General features: G+C 53.8%; 1 protein-coding gene across 1 annotated transcript in view; it reads left to right on the top strand.

The window, feature by feature from the left end:
- Positions 1–4,188: 4,188 nt before the first annotated feature.
- Positions 4,189–18,151, top strand: part of SLIT1 (slit guidance ligand 1) — a 151,287-nt gene continuing 137,324 nt past the window's right edge. Inside the window, exon 1 of the mRNA XM_081104895.1 lies at positions 4,189–4,400. Coding sequence (XP_080961021.1) covers positions 4,204–4,400 — 197 coding nt within the window. The 5' untranslated portion in view covers positions 4,189–4,203. The remainder of the gene's footprint in view (positions 4,401–18,151) is intronic.

The raw sequence follows: 18,151 nt of genomic DNA, 5'->3' as shown, positions 1-18,151 counted from the left end.
TCCCCAGAGTTTTCAGGTTCAAGTTCAAACTCATTAACTCCGTACACCAGGCCTTGGTTCTTAGAGCATGGTCTCTGAAACTTGTTAACCATGAAGATTCTGATGAAAAAAGTGTTGGGTGTGTCCTAGGAATTGGCACTTATAATGAGCACCCCAGGGGATATTTAAAAATGTATTGGTGATTATGGGGAGTTAGTTCATACAATACAAGCAAAGAAATCCAAACAGTAGGAAAAAAGGCATATGCTGAAACTGTCCCCTTGCCACCATCCAGTCTCTCCCTTGGAAGCCACCACTGCTATTGTTTCTGGGGATAGTGCATTATAAATACACACACACATATGTAAGCACGTACTTGAATTCAGGGACAACCCAGGGGATTCTGCAAGTCCAGTAAATCCAGAGAACGGCTACACCAGGCCCTCTGGGATGTGCCCCGTCACCTCTCTGACCTCCACCCATGCTGCCCACCTGCACCGCTGCCTTGCTGACCTGCCACAGTTCAGCCACTGAGGATGTTACTGCTGTCTATGTGCCTTACCTCATGCGGTTCTCTTTGCCCAGAAAGCCCTTCCTGCTTTGCTATCCAATCAATGTCTGCTTATCCTTCAAGGCTCAGCTCAAGTGCTTCCTCCTCCAGGGAGCCTTCCAGCCTTACTCTGAGCCCCACATTCTGGGTTCTCTGCAAATTCACCTCCTGTTACTAAACTAATTGTGTTGAGTGACTTTCCTTTTTCTGTCCCCCCGCTGGATCATGAGCTCACTGTGGGCCAGGTCCATTTTTATACTGTGCTGAGTTGCTGAGTCCCTGTATGGTGTGCATACTACATTCACTCAATAAATGGTGTTTAATAAGTGCTCGGATAGCAGGCTTTTGTCTCATTCTTGCCTTTTGCAGTTTGGAAATCAAAACCACAGTGCTCTGCCGCCTCACCCAGGCTCTGCCGCCTCGTGGTGCTGCAGAAAGGGTGGGTGGAGATGGAGGCGAGGACCCTGAGCAGAAAGCTGGCAGGAGGGCAGTTTCTCTGAGTCACAGGCAGGCGGTGGCCCGCTGCTCCCAAGCACACATGGCTGAGGGGACTCAGAGGAGGCTCATACCACCGGATGGGGAGCCCCAGCCCCAAGTCTCCCTCTGGGGGGCTGCCGGCTGTGGCCAGTGGGCAGAGTGGGGCTTGGCGGAGCCCTCCTGGCAGAAGCAACGGGACAGGCCTGCCTCTTCTCCACTGTGCAGAGGGAGCAGGTGGCCTGGCTGTAGGGAGGGGGTGGGGAGACCCAGCAGAGGGAGGGGCTTGGGAGAGGAAACTGAGAAAGCAAAGGGGTGGGGGGGTGGGGTGGGGTGGAGTACACGGCTGGCCAGGCGGTTGTTTAACGAGTATAATGTGCTGGGAACGCTAATGAGCTGTGTTCATTCATGGCGAGCTGCCTCCCAAATTGGGGAGCTAGCCAGACTCTGGGGTGGAGGAACTGGGGATGGGAGCCAAGTTGGGGAGCTGCCCGGCTGCTGGGCAGGGCGTCCCCTGACTGGCTGGTGGGGGAGTCTTTGTCCGAGGTTTAAGAAACCCTCCTTCCTTCCCCATTTTAAAGCAAAGCCCAGGCCTTGCTAGGCCATGACATCGTGGTTTAAGGCTGGCTTGGAGTCACTGGCTAGGTTAGTCTGGAAGCTTCCAGGGCACCTTCTAGAGATTGCTTCTAGTCTCTCAGGAGCCAAAGGCAGGGCTGATCATGCAGCCCTCTGCCCACTCCCAGCCTCCCTCCCACCCCGTCACCCTGCCTCTCTGCAGCCCTCCCAGGGCATCCTGCCAGGTTAATCAACACTTTCCCTCTTCCCCACGAGTCCTGGCTTCAAGGAGCCTTCTGAGGTCATGGGGCCAAGGCAGCACCCACCGCTGGAGCAGAAGGTTGGAGACCAGATGTCTTCACCAGTCTGTGTTCCGTCTGTGACAGGCCTACTAAGTGCCAGGCGTTGGGTTGAGTGCCAAAGTGAGGAAGTGAGGAAGCCATGTGTTGGGGGCAGGCACGGCTCCCAGAAGGGGTGTCAGGGAAGGAGCCACATGTGTAAACAGAGCCCCGCTAAGAGGGAATAAACAAAGCAGCAGGCTCAAAGGAATGAGGATTTAACCTGCCCTAGGCAGCTGGGGAGGCTGTGGGAAGGGGGCCGAGTGCTCTGAGCAGGCATTTGCAAGGGAGAGGGGAGAGGAGGCCGTAGCAGGCCGTGGAGCTCTGGCCTGATTTGCGGGAAGGTTCTCTAAGATCACACCACATGAAGGCCCCCGAGAAAGTCCCTTCACCCTGAGTTGTCATTGAATTGATGCTCAAGGACCTATGGCCCTGGATGGAGGTCATGGTCAGGAGTGTGTGAAAACTTTCAGAAAGAACTGTCAAGAGCCCATCAAGCCAGCCACATTTGTTGTGACATACTGGCCACCCAGTGTGCGCTGTGACAACAGAGACACTGCAAACTTTTCATAAAGATGGAAAAGCAAAGCAAAGAGAAACCCCGAGTCTGTACCTGGGCGGTGATGAGGCTTTAATTTTGTGGAGCCCACCAGTACCACCCCGTCCACCTCAGGAGGCCCTGCTTACCTGGCACCGCTTGGATTAGCCGCCTTCCTTTCTGGTTTCTCCCAAGAAGAAACCCCGGGCAGCCAGCTCCCGTGAGGGGAGGTGCTTCTTGAGCTGCTCATCTGCTTCTTCTTGCCAGGCTGTTGGCAGCCGGGAATCAGGGTGCCTGCTGGTGGACAAGCGATGTCTGGGTGCGATGGAGTCTCAGCAAACCGGGGAGGTCCTTTTCTTTTCTGGCCTGAGGAGAATTCTCTCCCCACCTGGATGTTCGGTTCACACCCATGTTCACACCTGCCTGGGACTGGAAGGCCTAGGGTCTGACCTGGGTGGCCTGTGGTGATTGTCACCCAAGCAGGTCACCCAGCTCCTTTCCAGCCCTCCCTGCAGTCCTTTGAAGATGGGATTGAATATTCGTTTTTGTTTATTGGAAATAGAGGAATGCTGGTGTGATGGAGGAAGATAGATGCTATGCTCAATTTCCAATCCCCACTGGTACCCTGCGCTGCTCCCTACCACCTGGGAAGCCGCCATAGTCCCATGGGCAGAAATACCGTCCCCATGAGGTGCGATGTCCAAATCAAGGCCATTCTCACTCTGGGTGCAGCTGGCTGCTGCTCCCCTCGGAAAGTGGGCTGCTGCCATCTTGGAGGAGACTGTGAATGTATTGATGGAGGGGAGGAGACTGTCTTTGGCCTAGGACCCCTCCCTCCCCCCAGACTCTACCCTCAAGGTCTTGCGCTAAGTCAGGTGGGTGCTTGGATATGGCCACCTGGGGCACAGGGCTTCCTCTCACGGTGAATTGAGGAAGGACGCTCCAGGGGCTAGGAGCAGTTTCTGCCGTTGAGGAAAGCCTGTCTGTGGTGCAGGGGAAAGGGTCCAGGCGGCAAAATAAAATCCTCTCCCCGCTCTGGATCAGCAGCGGGGGCTTCGGGTGCCGGATCCTCGCGTCTAAGGGTGCTCATCCTCTCTGCGTGTGTGTGTGTGTGTGTGTGTGTGTGTGTGTGTGTGTGTGTGTGTGGTGTGTGCGCGCGTGCAGCCGGCGAGGGTCAGACGGCGGGTCGCACCGTGAGACACCCCCTCCCCCGCAGCCCCTTACCCGCTCGCTCGCTCGCGGCGCCTTGTAGGTTCCACCTTTGAAACCGGACGCTGCTGGCAGCAGGCGCGGAGCGGTCTTTAGGAGGCTGGGGAGGGGTGTGTGTGTGTGGGGGTGGGGGGGTAGGGGGGTGGGGGGGAGGGCGGGGCGGAGTCTGGTGTTGGATGTGAGCTTTTCGATTGACGGATGACTACCGGGTGGGAGCGAGCGTGCGGGAGTGAGTGTGTGGCTGTGCGCCTGTGCGCGCGGGTGCGTGAGCGCGCGGCCAGCCCATTTTCCTCCTCTCGGCGGTCTGTGGGGAGCGGGAGGGAGGGGAGGAGACGCAGCCGGAGAGAGACCCGAGAGGAGCCGAGCGCGCTCCGCCTCGGGCGCCCTGCCTCCATCCGCGCCGGTAGGAGCCAGGTGCCTCCCAGCCCGCAAGGGCGCCGCGCACCAGCCAGCGGTCTCTTGGGCGGCTTTGCCCCGGGACTGCACCTGGAAGCCGCCCCGGGCGGGCATGGTCAGCGGCTGCCGCTGTCTGGCACGCCAGAGGGACGCGTGAGGGCACCATGGCGCTGACGCCCCGGAGCGGGTCCTCGGCAGGGCTCGTCCGTCCGGAGCTCTGGCTGCTGCTGTGGGCAGTCGCGTGGCGCCTGGGTGCCAGGGCGTGCCCCGCCCTCTGCACCTGCACGGGCACCACGGTGGATTGTCACGGCACGGGGCTGCAGGCCATCCCCAAGAACATCCCGCGGAACACGGAACGCCTGTGAGTATCGCCCCCGCCCTTGCCCGCAGGGAGCCCCGAGGTGGCCCTTGCTCTCAGACGCACTTCAGAACTGGGGGTAGGACCGCCGGGGCTGGGCTTCGCAGCCAGGAGACGAGTCAGTGCCTGCCAGGCTCCTGCTCCAGCCAGGAGCCAGGAACCAGGCAGGAGCCAGGAGCCTGGAGGCAGGAGCCAAGAGCCTGGAGCCAGGAGCCAGGAGCCAGGAGCCAGGAGCCAGGAGCCAGGAGCCAGGAGCCAGGAGCGCCACTGTTTTCCTTCCTCGGGATTCAAAGGGCTCTCTCCCGCGGGGCTGTCAGTTCTCCTCCTCACACCTGCACCCTGCGCTCAGCACTGGCGGGCCCTCCCCACCGCGCCAGCACTTTATTCCTCCGGTGCCTGCGGATGGGTGCCAGAAAGCCTTCCTGGCACCCAGGAGGGAAGCTCCGCGCGCTTGCCAGGAACCATGGCTCCTGTTGGGCACGTGGGAGTGGGGTGTGTGGATGTGGGCTCTGAGGGCTTGCAGGCTGGTGCTGGGGGGCATGACGGGATGGAGTGGAAGTTTGTCTTTCCCTTCCTCCCATTGTTTGCCCCAGAACCGTAAGAATTCTTCCCTTGTAGGTGTCTAGCATTGTGCTCCTTCCCCCCCCGGCCCCCCCCTTGCTCCCATATCCAGCCATCCCCAACCCTGGCAGACAATGGGACCTGAGGGATTTGGGTTTGGGGCTTTGGGTTTGTTACATTCAGCACCCAGAGAGGGAGATGTGCAACCTGGACCAAGAATTCCATGAATAACGCTGAGAGGGCAAGGGCTTGGAGGGGGAGACAAGAGGTTAAAGGCATTGACCATGACAGGTCACAAAACCACAGTTTCTCTCCGCATCTCTCACTTCTGAATTCTGGAGGAAACAGCCCTTTCTAGACCCGATGAGACTTGGGAGGGCGTGTGTGTGCATGTGGATGGCTAGCATGTGTGTGTGTGTACAGGCCTATATAATTTGTTTCCCCAGATTCCTTGCAGAATATGCGTCTGTGTGAGTTCCTGGTGTCAGTGCAGGAGCCCCTGTGTGCGGCTGTGTGTGTCGGTTTTGCTCACATGCAGGGCCCTTGTGCTGCTCACAGAGAGATGGCCTCGGGAGGGTTTTGAGCTGGACTTTGGAGACCACGCCAGCTGCTGTGAAACCTGCCTGCTCCTTCTTTCCATGCTGCCGGGCACCTGCCGCGGCTCTCCGGAAACACATATCTATTTTGATAAGTTTTAAAAAATATTTTATTGACTTTTCACAGAGAGGAAAGGAGAGGGATAGAGAGTTAGAACCATCGATGAGAGAGAAACGTCAATCAGCTGCCTCCTGCACACTCCCCACTGGAGATGTGCTCGCAACCAAGGTACATGCCCTTGACCGGAATTGAACCTGGGACCTTTCAGTCCTCAGGCCGATGCTCTATCCACTAAGGCTAAGCCAAACCAGTCAGGGCTGTTTTGATAACTTTTGAGCACATTCCTTATGGGCTGTCTCCAGGATCCAGGTCTGTACCAAGGGCAGCAGTTAGTGAGCACACTTTGCCCCTGACTCTTCTTGGCTGAGTCTGAAAAATTCCCGCTGAGGTTTGAGAATTTGCAATATCAATGCAACCTCGGTGGCATCCGTGTGTGGGTGAGGGCATGGGTGTGGGTCTGGGGAAAGATGCTGCTGTGGGGAGGGGTTGGACCAAACCGAGTTTGCTTGGGGGCAACTCAGCCTTATCGTGTGTGGCCCTGGGGAGGGACTGAGGTCAGAAACCTGTCCAGAGGACCCCTGAAGCTGCAGGGTCACCCTCCACACATGTTCCCTCTGGACCTACTCTGTTCCTTGGCCGTGTCCATGGGGCATTTCTCCTGCAGCTGCTACCCTGGTAGCAGCCTAGGTCGGAGACACCTTAGCCCCTCTCCTTTGCTTTTGGGTCTGATCTTGAAGTCATCTCATTCCTTGCTCTCTCTTCATCTTTAGTTTTGAGGCGTGTGTCTCTTTTGACTTTTGTGAACGTTTGAGCTCTTCTGTGACGAAAAGAGATGTTGAGTTTCCTAGTGCGGAGGAAAGAGTCAGGGCTCCAACTGCCGAGGTTGGAGCCCCAGCTCAGGCAGCTATTTGCTGTGTGACCTTGAGCAAGTGACTTAACGTCTCTGAGCTTGAATTGCTTTCCATCAGGAAAATGGAGCTGCTGATACATAAGGTCTCTGGTTCATGTGAGGATTGAAGGTAATGTGTGGGAAGTGCCTGGTCCATTATGATGCTTGCTCAGTGAGAGCCGTTGTTATGATAGGATCATAAGAGCCTTGTAATTTAATTCAGCAGATGCTTACAGAGCCAGGAACTGCCCCGGGTGCTGAAGCTCCAGCCTGGAGTGAGCAACTCCCTGCCCTCGGGGATGGATAGTCCAGGGGACGGGGCAGGGGACATCCAACTGTAAGCTTTTGGGAGAGGGCCAGGCACGCAGCATGATGGGGCTGCTGGTGGGAACATTGGGGTGAGAAGCCCTTTTCTGGGGTAAAGGGTCTTCTCAGAGGATAGGCCATTTTATCAGGGTACTTTGGGAACCAGCAGTGGTTGGGTTGTATTTTGTCAAGCAGAGAGACAGCAGCCAGAAAGAGGAAGTGTATGAGCAAAAGGCCTGCAGGTGTGAGTGTGCCTGGCCTGCTGGGCGAATGGGCCAGCGCTGCCCTGGGGCTGACACGTGCTGTGTCCAGTGGGATGCGATGGGACTTGAGGTTGGGACGGTTGGGAAGAGTCTGGGAAGAGTCGGAAAGGCCTTTCTCTATCTGGATTTTTCCTCTGGGGACTTCAGGGTTGGCATGCAGAGGTGAGTTATCTTAGGGTGAAGTCTGATCTTTGCTGCGCCAAACTTCTTAGGTTGGGAAAGCATGTAGAAAGCAGAAGGAGCCTGCCTGTTCAACACATGGCCGCGAGAGAGCCGTTTGAGGAGGAAAAGACCACTCTAAGAAGAGGCCCTGGGGAGAACCTGGATGGACTCAAAGTAACTGTGGCAGATACTCTCTCTAATCAATGTGAGCGTCGCGCAGTATCAGAGCCCGGACCGGCAGCTTCTTCTGAGGCTGTGACATTTTTATAGACGGCAGCTGTGCATTCGTCTTCTGTGTTCTGGGCAGTTTCTACGTCAGCCCACAACGCCTGGCAACTTTACGATCATATAGTCCATAACGCTGGGTCCAGGCCTGTACCCCAAGTGGGAAGAAATTGTCATTGGTTTGCTGCGGGGATTCTGGAAAGAGGCTGTGCAAGCAGGCCCCAGACCTGCTGCGGACATCGCTTGAGCCAGAGGGGCTGCGGGGCTGGTGGGCTGGATGGGGAAGAGGTGCTAGTAATTCACTGCCCTGGAACAATTAAAACACCAAGTGAGGTTTGGGGGTGTGCTGGGGGAGGCTTGGAAGCTTGTCTCTTTGTGGGACTCAAGACTCAGAAGGACCCAACCATGGCCATTATGAATTGTATTTTTTACCCAAGTAAGGACCCTGACTTTCACTAGAATGTTCAGGAGAGTATGATGAGAGAGTATGTGTGGACACTGCTTCTCCTTTCCACCCCACCCAGCAGTTGTGTTCTAGGCTTGCCATAGATCCCCTGTATGGGTGCAGGGTGCAGAGAGGGGCGAGGCTCAGGATGGAGAGGTGGGGAAGGGCCCTGGGCCGGCCTGTTGGCTTCCATTTTGCCCCCAAACCTTCTGCTGCTTGTCAGACCACCAGGGCCCCACTCTCCCACCTTCTTCCGTATGTCCCCTGCCTCCTGGCCAGCGTGTCCACTGCTCTCACTTTCTGTCTGCTGCAGAGGCCTGGGGGTCCCATGCCTTCTCCCAGCTCAGCCCCCTGAGTCTGGAGGCCCCATTCAGCAGGGCTGGGTGGTGATGCCCAAGGAAGGCTGCCAGGGCACCCCCAGGCTGATCGTCTGGGATCCTGGCTGATCGTCTTCGATCAAATAATGATCGAAGGGTGGCTATAGAGAGAGGGGTCAGCGGGCCAGACTGAAGCCATGTCTACTCCCAGGGCTGGGTGGGCCTGGGCTCTCTGAGCAGGCCTCGGTGGCCTCCTGCAGGGGAGACCCACCCTGTGCAGGGGGACTTGCTTCCTGGCGGGACTCACACCTCCAGTCTCCGCTGCCCTGGGCTCACTGCGGGCTCTCAGTGACCCGTGGTAGGGCTCCAGTCTGTCCTCCATCCTCTCCAAGTCCCAGTTTCCCATCTGTACGAGGGCACGGCGACAGCTTTGCAGGCTGACGGTGAGGAGTGAGTGAGTGGATGCAGTGAGAGGGCCTGGCGACATGCATGCCAGGTGGCGGGTGTTCTTCCACCCCTCAGCCTCTGGGGGGCGTGACACCCACTGCCTCAGAGGGCTTTGCAGGGTTCACTCCTGCTCGGTGGGTGAAATGCTTTGTGATTCAATTACGTGCTAATGTTATTCTTTATGATGTGAGAAGCCCTCGCTACAGGTTTGAGGGTTCAGTTGGGGCAGGAGAGAGCTGGGGAGGTAAGCATTTGGGTGTTGGCGGTGCTGTCGGCTGCCCTCCCGGAGTCGGCTGCTCAGAGTGCTCCCTCCCTGTCCTGGGGCAGCTCTGCCCCTGCCCCTGGGATTTGGAGGCAGGGAGCAGGGCAGCGCTGTGCAGGGAGCAGGGCAGCGCTGTGCAGGGAGCAGGGCAGCGCTGTGCAGGGACTCTGCAGGGTGGACGGCCTGCTGGCATGGCGCTGGAGCCAGCGCCTGGGGTTTTAGCCTCTCTCTGCCATTCAGCAGCTGGGGACCTTGGGCAAGTTATGGGTTGGATCCATTCATTAAGCAGATAGCTATCTATTGAGGGTCTGCATTAGCTGAGGGAATGGTGCCGGTCAGAAATCCAAACTGCCTCCCCCACCCTGAGCTTTAGTCCAGCAGGGGAGGCAGAGATGAAGGACAGGATAGGAGAGTAAATGCGTAATTGCAGGCCAGTAAGTGCTGTGGGGGAAAGTGCTGACTTCTCAGAGCCCCGCTCCCCTGCCCATCGAGTGGGGATGATGACAGGACCCGCCTCAGAGCGTGGTGGTGAGGATTAAACGCGGCAGTGCAGGGAGAAGCACTTTGCACCAGGCCCGGCACGCAGCAAGAAACCAATAAATGCTACTATTACTGTTATTAAGGTGCCAGAATTGCAGGGACGGGAAAGGAGCTTGGGCACCACTCAGTGCTGGATCCCAGCATGGCCCTGCTCTCCAGTCCCTCACCCAGCGCTCTGCATCCCCCGGGAACTGTGGAGCCCACGGAGGGAGACAGGGCTGCCCCTTCTCCGAGGCTGGGGGCTGGCGGGGGCGGCCCAGGCTGCCCAGGCTGCCAGCAGGGGCGGCCGTGCTCTTTGGGGCTGGGCCCGGGCGGGCGTCGGGCAGCTCCTGCTTTATGGGGAGCAGACGGGAGCTTGGCGGAGTGGCTGCCTCCAGTTCTGTGCCGGCATTAGCAGCTCGGCAGGGCTCTTGCTTAATGGGATTTTTCCCCCAAATGCTGTAATTATCGCCATACAAATACTTATTACCCAGAGCAGATGACTGCCGGGCTTTGGGCAGTCGCCAGGGAGCTGGGCTGTGCTGGGGCTGGGGGTGGGGGATGGAGAATTGGCTCTTCTTTTTGACGGAGCTCGAGACCCCTCCTCTCCTTCCCGGGACCCAGCCCGTGGTGCACAAACAGCTGTTGGGCGCCTGCCATGTGCCAAGTGTCTAGAGCGGTCCGGGTGTGGACCCGCTCCTCTGGGAGCTTGCGGCCTGGTGGGGGGGAAGGGTCTTCCCGTGAGAGGCTGTCCACAGGGACGCAGAGCACAGTGGCTACAGCACAGGCTTGGGCGGGAGAATGGCCCCGTTTGAATCCTGCTTCCCTCAACTGCTACCCAAGAGATCCTGGGCAGCTTCACTAGTGCCTTGATTTTCTCGTCTGTAAAATGGGGCCAGCGATAGCACTTACCTCGCAGGACTGGGAGTTCCAATGAGATACTACAGGTACTTAAAGGGGTTGGAATAACGGCGCGTAGAAAGGGCGCTGTCATTGTTGGAAATGAGATGGGAGCGAGGACTTGGATCCCTGCACTGATCGGGGTTGTGGGATTTGAAGGTTGGGCAGGACTTGGGTAAGTAGAGAGGTGAAGCGAGGGCAAGGGGATCTGGGGACACTCAGAGGTGTGAGCCATGGATTTGGGAAGGAGAGTGAGGAGTCAACCCAGCGGACGGGGTGAACATTTGTGTTGCTGAGTTCTGAGGGACGAGAGGACAGGAATGGGTGAGCCCAGGCCACGGGCTGGGAAATGCGCAGCCGTCAGGGGGGATGTGTGCGGACTATTAAAGCTGCTTCTTTTTACTATTCAGTGATTTTTCATAGATCTACCGACTTGTATAAATATCACCACGATCCAATTTCAGAATATTTCCGTCACCCCAAAGACTCTTTGTTCTTATTTTAACTTTTTAATTTGTTATAATTTCAAACTTACAGAAAAGTTGCAAAAAAAAAAAATTATAAGGAACTCCTATATATCTGTTACCCAGATTCAGTTATTTATGTTTTGCCCCATTTGCTTTATATTTTACACATGCACACACACACACACACACACACACACACTTTTTTTTCTGAACCATTTCACAATAGGTTGGACACATTGTCACCTTTTTTCTCTAAATACTAGTACTTCTCTGTGTGTTTTCTAAAATCAACAAGGCTGTCAAAATCAGAAAATTTAATATTGATAAGTTACTGTTACCTACCCATGTCTACTTATGAACTAATACATGAGATCATGTATGAATTTAATCAGTTGTCCCCAAAACACCTTTCATGGCTATTTTTTCCCCAGGTCCAGAATTCTATTCAGGACCAGACATGGCATTTACTTAAATGGGTCTTTGGTCTCCTTTAATTTGGACTAGTTTCTCGGCCTTCCTTTGTTTTTCTTGACCTGGACATTTTTGCAGAATACAGGCCAGTTATTTTGTAAAACGTCCCTTGATTTGGCTTCATCTGCTCTTTTTTTACGATGGCATTCGGGTTATGCATTTCTGACAGGAATGCTAAAGAAGCGATGCTGAGCCCTTCTCCGTGGGTCGCATCAGAAGACACAGGACATCAGCTTGTCCCAATGTTGGCGATTTTAGCTTTGGTCCCTGGGCAAGCTGGAAAGTTACTATTTACTCTTAGTTATGAGTAAGTGATTTGTGGGGAGGTACTTTGAGGCTGTGTGAATATCCTATTCCTCATCAGACTCTTATTAGCTTTAGCACCTACGGTGAGAAGTGTTTAACTCCATCATTTCTTCTTGGCAAACGACCATAAGAAAGCAGGTCCCGTCCCTCCACCTGCTTTTCTGTTCATTCATAACAGTCTGGACCTGTGGATTATGCTTTGTTCTTTGGGTTGCAGTGTGTTACTATCATTATATATTTTGATATTCATCGTGTCCCGCGTGTGGCCAGTGGGAGCCATTTCAAGCTGCTCCTCTGTCCCTTTGACAAGCCTCTTTGAGCACTTACCCCCAGGGGTTTTGAGTGGAGAGTGACAAGTGCAAAATGCTGTCTTAAGACGTTCTGTGGCCTGGCTTTGTTGTGGAGAATAAATGGAGGGTGAAACCAACCGATGGTGGGAGGCCAGTTGGGTATGATGACTGTGGTTTCTAGCTTTTCTGTGACAGTGGTTTTGCTGTCGTTGCTGTATTTTATTCTTTTTTAAAAAATGTAAAAACTTTTATTTTGAAATGATTTTCGATGTACAGAAATGTTGCAAAAATAGTACAGAGAGAGTCCCACAGACCTTTACGCAGCTTCTCCTAATATTAACATCTTTCTTAACCATAGTACAGTGCTCAAAACTAAGAAGTAACATTGGTACAATAGTTAAACTACTGACGTGGTTTACATTTCCCCAGTTTTCCCACTAATGTCCCTTTCCTATTCCAGGATCCAAGCCTGGATTCCCCATTGAATTTGATAGTCATTTTTCCTTTGTCCCCTTCAATCTGTGACAGTTCCTTAGTTTTTTCTTGCTTTTTATGACCTTGACATATATTTTTAAAATATATTTTTATTGATTTCAGAGAGGAAGGGAGAGGAAGAGAGAGATAGAAACATCAATGATGAGAGAGAATCATTGATCGGCTGCCTCCTGCATGTCCCACATTGGGGATCGAGCCTGCAACCCGGGCATGTGCCCTTGACTGGAATCGAACCTGGGACCCCTCAGTCCACAGATCGATGCTCTATCCACTGAGCCAAACTGGCTGGCGCTGACCTTGATATTTTTGAAAAATAGTGGTCAGTTATTTTTGTAGAAGGTTCCGCAGTTTGGGTCTGTCTGGTGTTAATTTCATGATTGGATTGAGGTTATGCATTTTTGGCAAGAATGCATCAGAGGTTACGATATGTCCCCCTCAGAACATCCTAACGGGGGTGGATGACATCAATATGTTTCGTTGCTGGTGATGTTAATCTGATCTCTTGGTTAAGAAGGTGTCTGCCAGGTCTCGCCACTGTAATGTTACTATCTTTCCATTTGTAATTAATAAATATTTGGGGGAGATACTTTGAGACTATATAAGATCCACTTTGTCCTCAAATTCTTACCTACTAATTTTAGCTTTCATTAATGGATCTTGCCTGCAACCATTATTATCCAATCTTGATTTTCTATTTCCCTTATTTCTTCTACAGTCATTAATTGGAATTCTTCTGTAGAGAAGAGAATTTTATTCCTTTTTAAGAAGGTGGCTTGTTTGATGGGTACCTTGGGTTTTGAGTTTCCTGAGGGCAGGGATCATGCCTTATGCATCTTTGTGTCCCTTCACCTGGTGCATAGTAAGTGCTAAAAAAGGTTGAGGTTTTTTTTTTTTTCTAGAAACTTCTGGTAAGACCTTTCATGGCTCTGATCTTTGCTTTAGAAAATATGGTCCTTGTGGTGGGCTGAATCATGGTCCCCAGCGATGTTCATGGCCCGATCCCCGGGACCTGCCAGGACCTGTGACTATGTGGCCCTCCAGGGTAAAAGGGACTTTGCAGATATTAGTAAGTTAAGGATCTCGAGGTGAGCGATGACCCTGGATTATCCAGGTGGCCCAACGTAACCACAGGATCCCTGTAGGAGGAGGCAGGAGGGTCAGAGTCAGTGGTAGGAGAGGTGGCCTACAAGAGCGTGGGGTGAGAGAAGGGGGCCAGGAGCCGAGAATGCAGGAACCTCTAGAAGGTGGGAAGGCAAGGAAACAATTCTTGCCCAGAGAAAGGAATACACCCGGTGAGACTGCTTTGGGACTTCTGATCTCCAGAACTGTAAGATAAGACATTGATGCTGTTTTAAGCCACTGAGCACGTGGTAATTTGTTATGGCAGCAGTAGGAGAGGACTGGTCCTCATAGGATGAGGAGGCTGCTGCAGAGGCTGAGACTGGAGGGAGGCAGGCCTGGACCGAGGCAGAGAGAGCACGTGGGAGGGCCATGGGGGACCCTAGGCTCGAGCCTGGGCGAACAATCTTGTGAATAAAGTTGATCCTGGAGAAGCCATGTGGTTGGCTTCTGCCTCTTTTGCCAGTAAACAGCTACGTGAAAACGTGACTCTAGAGCAGCGGTTCTCAACCTGTGGGCTGTGACCCCCATGGGGGTCGAATGACCCTTTCACAGGGGTCGCCTAAATACATCCTGCATATCAGATATTTACATTACGATTCATAATAGTAGCAACATTACAGTTATGAAGTAGCAACGAAAATCATTTTATGGTTGGGGGTCACCACAACATGAGGAACTATATTAAAGGGTCGTGGCATTAGGAAGGTTGAGAACCACTGCTCTAGAGGTAGGAACCAGGGATGGTTACTCTGAAGAGTGTTCAGGCTGGAGTGGCCGTTTGGGGGTCGGGGAGCCTCTTGGGGAAGCAGTGAAACCCATGAGGGCAGTGGAAGAGGAACTTCATGGGAATAGGAATCACCTGGATGCTGGTCAAAATGCAGACCCAGGCCACCCCCAGAAAGCTGCGTTCGCAACCTTTGCTGACTGCAGTTCAGGTGATTCAGGTGCAGGAGGTGCTCAGACCATGGCTGAGAAACTGCTTGGTGCTGGGGTTCCCTGGTGAGGAAGGCAGGGCTGTGGGAGGCAGGAAGCGCCCTGTCCTGTGTGTGACACAAGGAGCATTGGCAGAACGTCTGTGGCTTTGAACCTGGATAAAGAGTAGTTGCTGCCAAACCAAGAAAATGTTTGGAGACGGGAAGAGGGCTGGCGGTGTGGGGAGCAGCCAGTCTGGCCAAGAAAAGCTCTGGAACTGTGATGGGGGCATGGCAAAGCCAGGCAGACCGGTTTCCTGGGAGAAGTGGAGGGTGGAAGGCAGATGGTGGGGGATTGAGTAGGTGGTGAGGAAGTTTTCAGGAGGAGAGAACAAGAGCAGGAGCTCCAAGGCGGGGGTGTTGGTTGCAGAGTAGGGGCAGGTGGACTGCAGTCTGCTGGGGGCAGAGGCAGGATGGGGGCGGTGGGGGGCAGTTATGGGAAGGAGGAGCCAGTCCCTTGGGGATGGGGATGGGGATGGGTGGGGTGGTGGGACCTTGACTGATCAGAGAACTGAGGTGGAGAGATGTGAAGGGAGTGTGGTGATGGTGTTGGAGCCCCAAGGGCACTTACCTTGTGCCAGGCTCAGAGCGAGATGCTTCACCAAGTCCATCCTTTTGCTCCTCGTGCCAGACCTGTGAGGAAGGTATTACTTACCCTTCTTTGCAGATGTGGAGAAGGGTCAGAGAGGTGGGGCTCTCTGCCTGGGTCACAGAGGGCTGGTAAGTGGCTGCCCAGGGACCCGGAGCCTTCAGGCTCTGAGAGATATGTGTATTTTGTTTTTAAATTTGCTACTGTTCCACACATCTCAATAAGGCCTGGCTTCATTCGTTCATTCATTCATTCATCAGGCATTCATTCATCTCCTACAAAACTCCTATCAGGGCTTAGCACTGGGGCTTAAAGGCAGTTTGACCACGATTGATTCCTGTTCTTGCATGTTTATGGGGTGGACCCAAGTTAGTGTAAGGAGGGGGTGTCCAGCCTGGGGGTAGGGGCGTGGTGAGCAGAATTGGGGGATGTTGCAGGGAGTTAATTGGTGGGCTTGGGGTGGGCAGTGGGTGGAGAGCACTTGGCAGGCATGTACATGGAGGCCTGGTGGCTAACAGTGGGGCCCTGGCTGTAGGTTGTGGTTTTGGGGTGAGCCCCAGACCTGGGAAGGGGATTGGCAAAAGCAAAACTAGGGCTCAGTAGTGAAGGGACAGGGTGCAGATTGGGCCTTAGAACAGAATCCATCGCAGAGTTAGGGTTATGAGCTGGGCCCTGACCATTAGGTGGCCGACCACCGTTAGAAAACAGGAAATCACGAGTGGTGATGAGGATGTGGAGAAATTTTAACCCTTGCGCACTGTTGGTGGGAATAGAAAATGGAGGAGCCACTATGGAAAACAGCATGATGATTCCTCAAACAATTAAACATAGAATTACCATATGGTCCAACAAGTCCACTTCTATGTATGCACCCAAACGAACTGAAAGCAAGGTCTCAGGTATTTGTACACCCATGTTCAAGCAGCATTATTCACATGGCAAAAGGGTGGAAGCAGCCCAGGTGCCCACTGATGGATGGACAAAAGGCAGAGGAACATACAATGGAATATCATTTAGCCTCAAAAAGGAAGGAAATTCTGACACGTGCTACACCGCGGGTGAACCTCGAGGACACTGTGTCAGTGAAGTAAACCAGGCACCAGACAAGCACTGTCTGATCCCACAAGTATGACTTACCTGGAGGAGTCTAATTCATCGAGACAAAGTGGGACGGTGGTTGCCAGGGGCGGAGGAAGAGAGGGATGAGAGCTAGTGTTTAATTGGTACAGAGTTTCGGCTTTTCAAGATGAAGTTCTGGAGATCTGTTGTACAACAATGTGAATATACTTAACCCTAAGTGAACTGTGCACTTAAACATGATCAAAGAGTAAACTTTTATTATGTGTGTTTTTCCACAATTAAATATTAGAGAGAAAAAAGAGAACTGAGCCCTGAAATCAGATATGTCAGGGTTCGAGTCCTGCCTGTTTAACCTGCTTCTATTATGAGGCTTCCGTGAGCTGGCTTGGTTGTGATAGTACAGGTATTACTTTTATTCAAGCCAAGCGAACAAGAGGTCCCCAGGAGCTAGGCGGGTAGCAAATCTGCCCTGTGTGGTCCCCTGATTGCTCAGCCATCGGCCTTTTGACTCTCACTAGGTTTAGGACTGCCCTAGCACTGGGGTTGGTGCTGGGCCTGTGGGCCCTGCTAGGGGGTTGGCGGAGCCTCTGGGTCATGACTTGCAGGGGCCTGAAGACTGTGGGAGGGCTCAGCCGGCTGACTGGAGCATGTGTCAGGCCTCAGACACCCTGTGCCCACAGAAGCCTGGGGGGTGGTGGGGGGTGGGGGCAGAATTGCTCACTCAGCCTATTTTCACTATATATAGTGAACACCTACTGTGTGCCAGGCAGCTTCGCCTTACAGCAGTGAGCAAAACAGATGGAGCCCTGTCCCCTCACAGCCTGGCAGGGAGACGGGCCTTTAACAAAGGACCTCATATTGAGTCCTCACGTCTCCAAATTGCAATGGGGCACCCCCCCCCCCCCCCCCCCCAGGGAGGCTGGCTTAGAGGAGGGGCATTTAAATGGAGGCCTGAAGGATGTTAGCAGTGAGCCAGGTGTGTGTGTTGCTGGGCAGGTGAGGAGGAGCCGGGTGTTCTGGGCTGTTCCAGGCTGTGCTGGGCTGAGGGAGCAGCACGGGCGAGGGCCCTGAGGCAGAAGGAAGTGGAGGAGCAGAGCAGCTGAAGCTGGGCTGGCATGTTCCTGTGAAAGGCGCTCAGAGAAATAATCAGCTTTTTAACCTGTGGGCCCTGGAGGTTGTTAGTAACACAGCAGTGTCCTCTGTGTGAGGAGCTTTTATTGGCTGATGTCTGTTTGGGGAGAACATTTCTCACTTAGTGGTTTTTTTTTTTTAAGTGGGGGAGCAGGGAAGCATGGAAAACATACTCGGCGCAATGCTATTTGGAATCTGCCAGTTTTAATGGAAATTTATTCATGCATTTAAGAACCTTCTTCCAGGTGCCATGTGCTGTGTTAGGCCCTGGAGGTACATGATGAAAAACAACAGCGGACAGTCTGTCCTCATGGAGCTCCTAACCTTATGCAGGGACTGAGGCATCATTCAAATAAAAATGCCCCCGATTTGCGCCACAGAGGAGGGAGTTGGGATGCTCCGTGGGCCTGGGACAGCAGGTCTGACCAAGTGGAAGGACAGGTTGGAGTGAGTTAGGCGAAGAGGAAGGAGGGAGCGTCCCAAGCAGAGGGAATGGGGAGTTCAGAGGCTCTGCTCCAGGGGGAGCACATCAGAACTCCGCCTCAGGGCAGACCACGAGGCCTTGTTCACGTTAAGATCTTTGTCTTGATTCCAAGCGCAATGGGGATTCATTGAAGGGCTTAAGTGGGGAGTGACATGATCAGATTTGCATCTTGAAAAGATCTCTCTGGCTGTGGCTTGGAGAACAGATTGGAGGGGAGCCAGTGGGATTATGGGGAGCCCGGGCAGGGGCTCCGTGGGGCTCCAGGTACAATGACAGGCGTCGGCACACAGCGGCTGGCCTGGAGGTCGGGGTGTCCGGCCTCATCTGTGGGCCTAGCTGCAGAGGGAAAGTCTTCCTTCCCTTAGGTCTCTGGTCTGACTGCACATGCTCAGTGC

The sequence above is a fragment of the Myotis nattereri genome (assembly GCF_964212035.1).
Source record: "Myotis nattereri genome assembly, chromosome: 13".
In the NCBI taxonomy this organism is placed as follows: Eukaryota; Metazoa; Chordata; class Mammalia; order Chiroptera; family Vespertilionidae; genus Myotis; species Myotis nattereri.
This window is presented reverse-complemented; position numbering and strand designations above follow the sequence as displayed.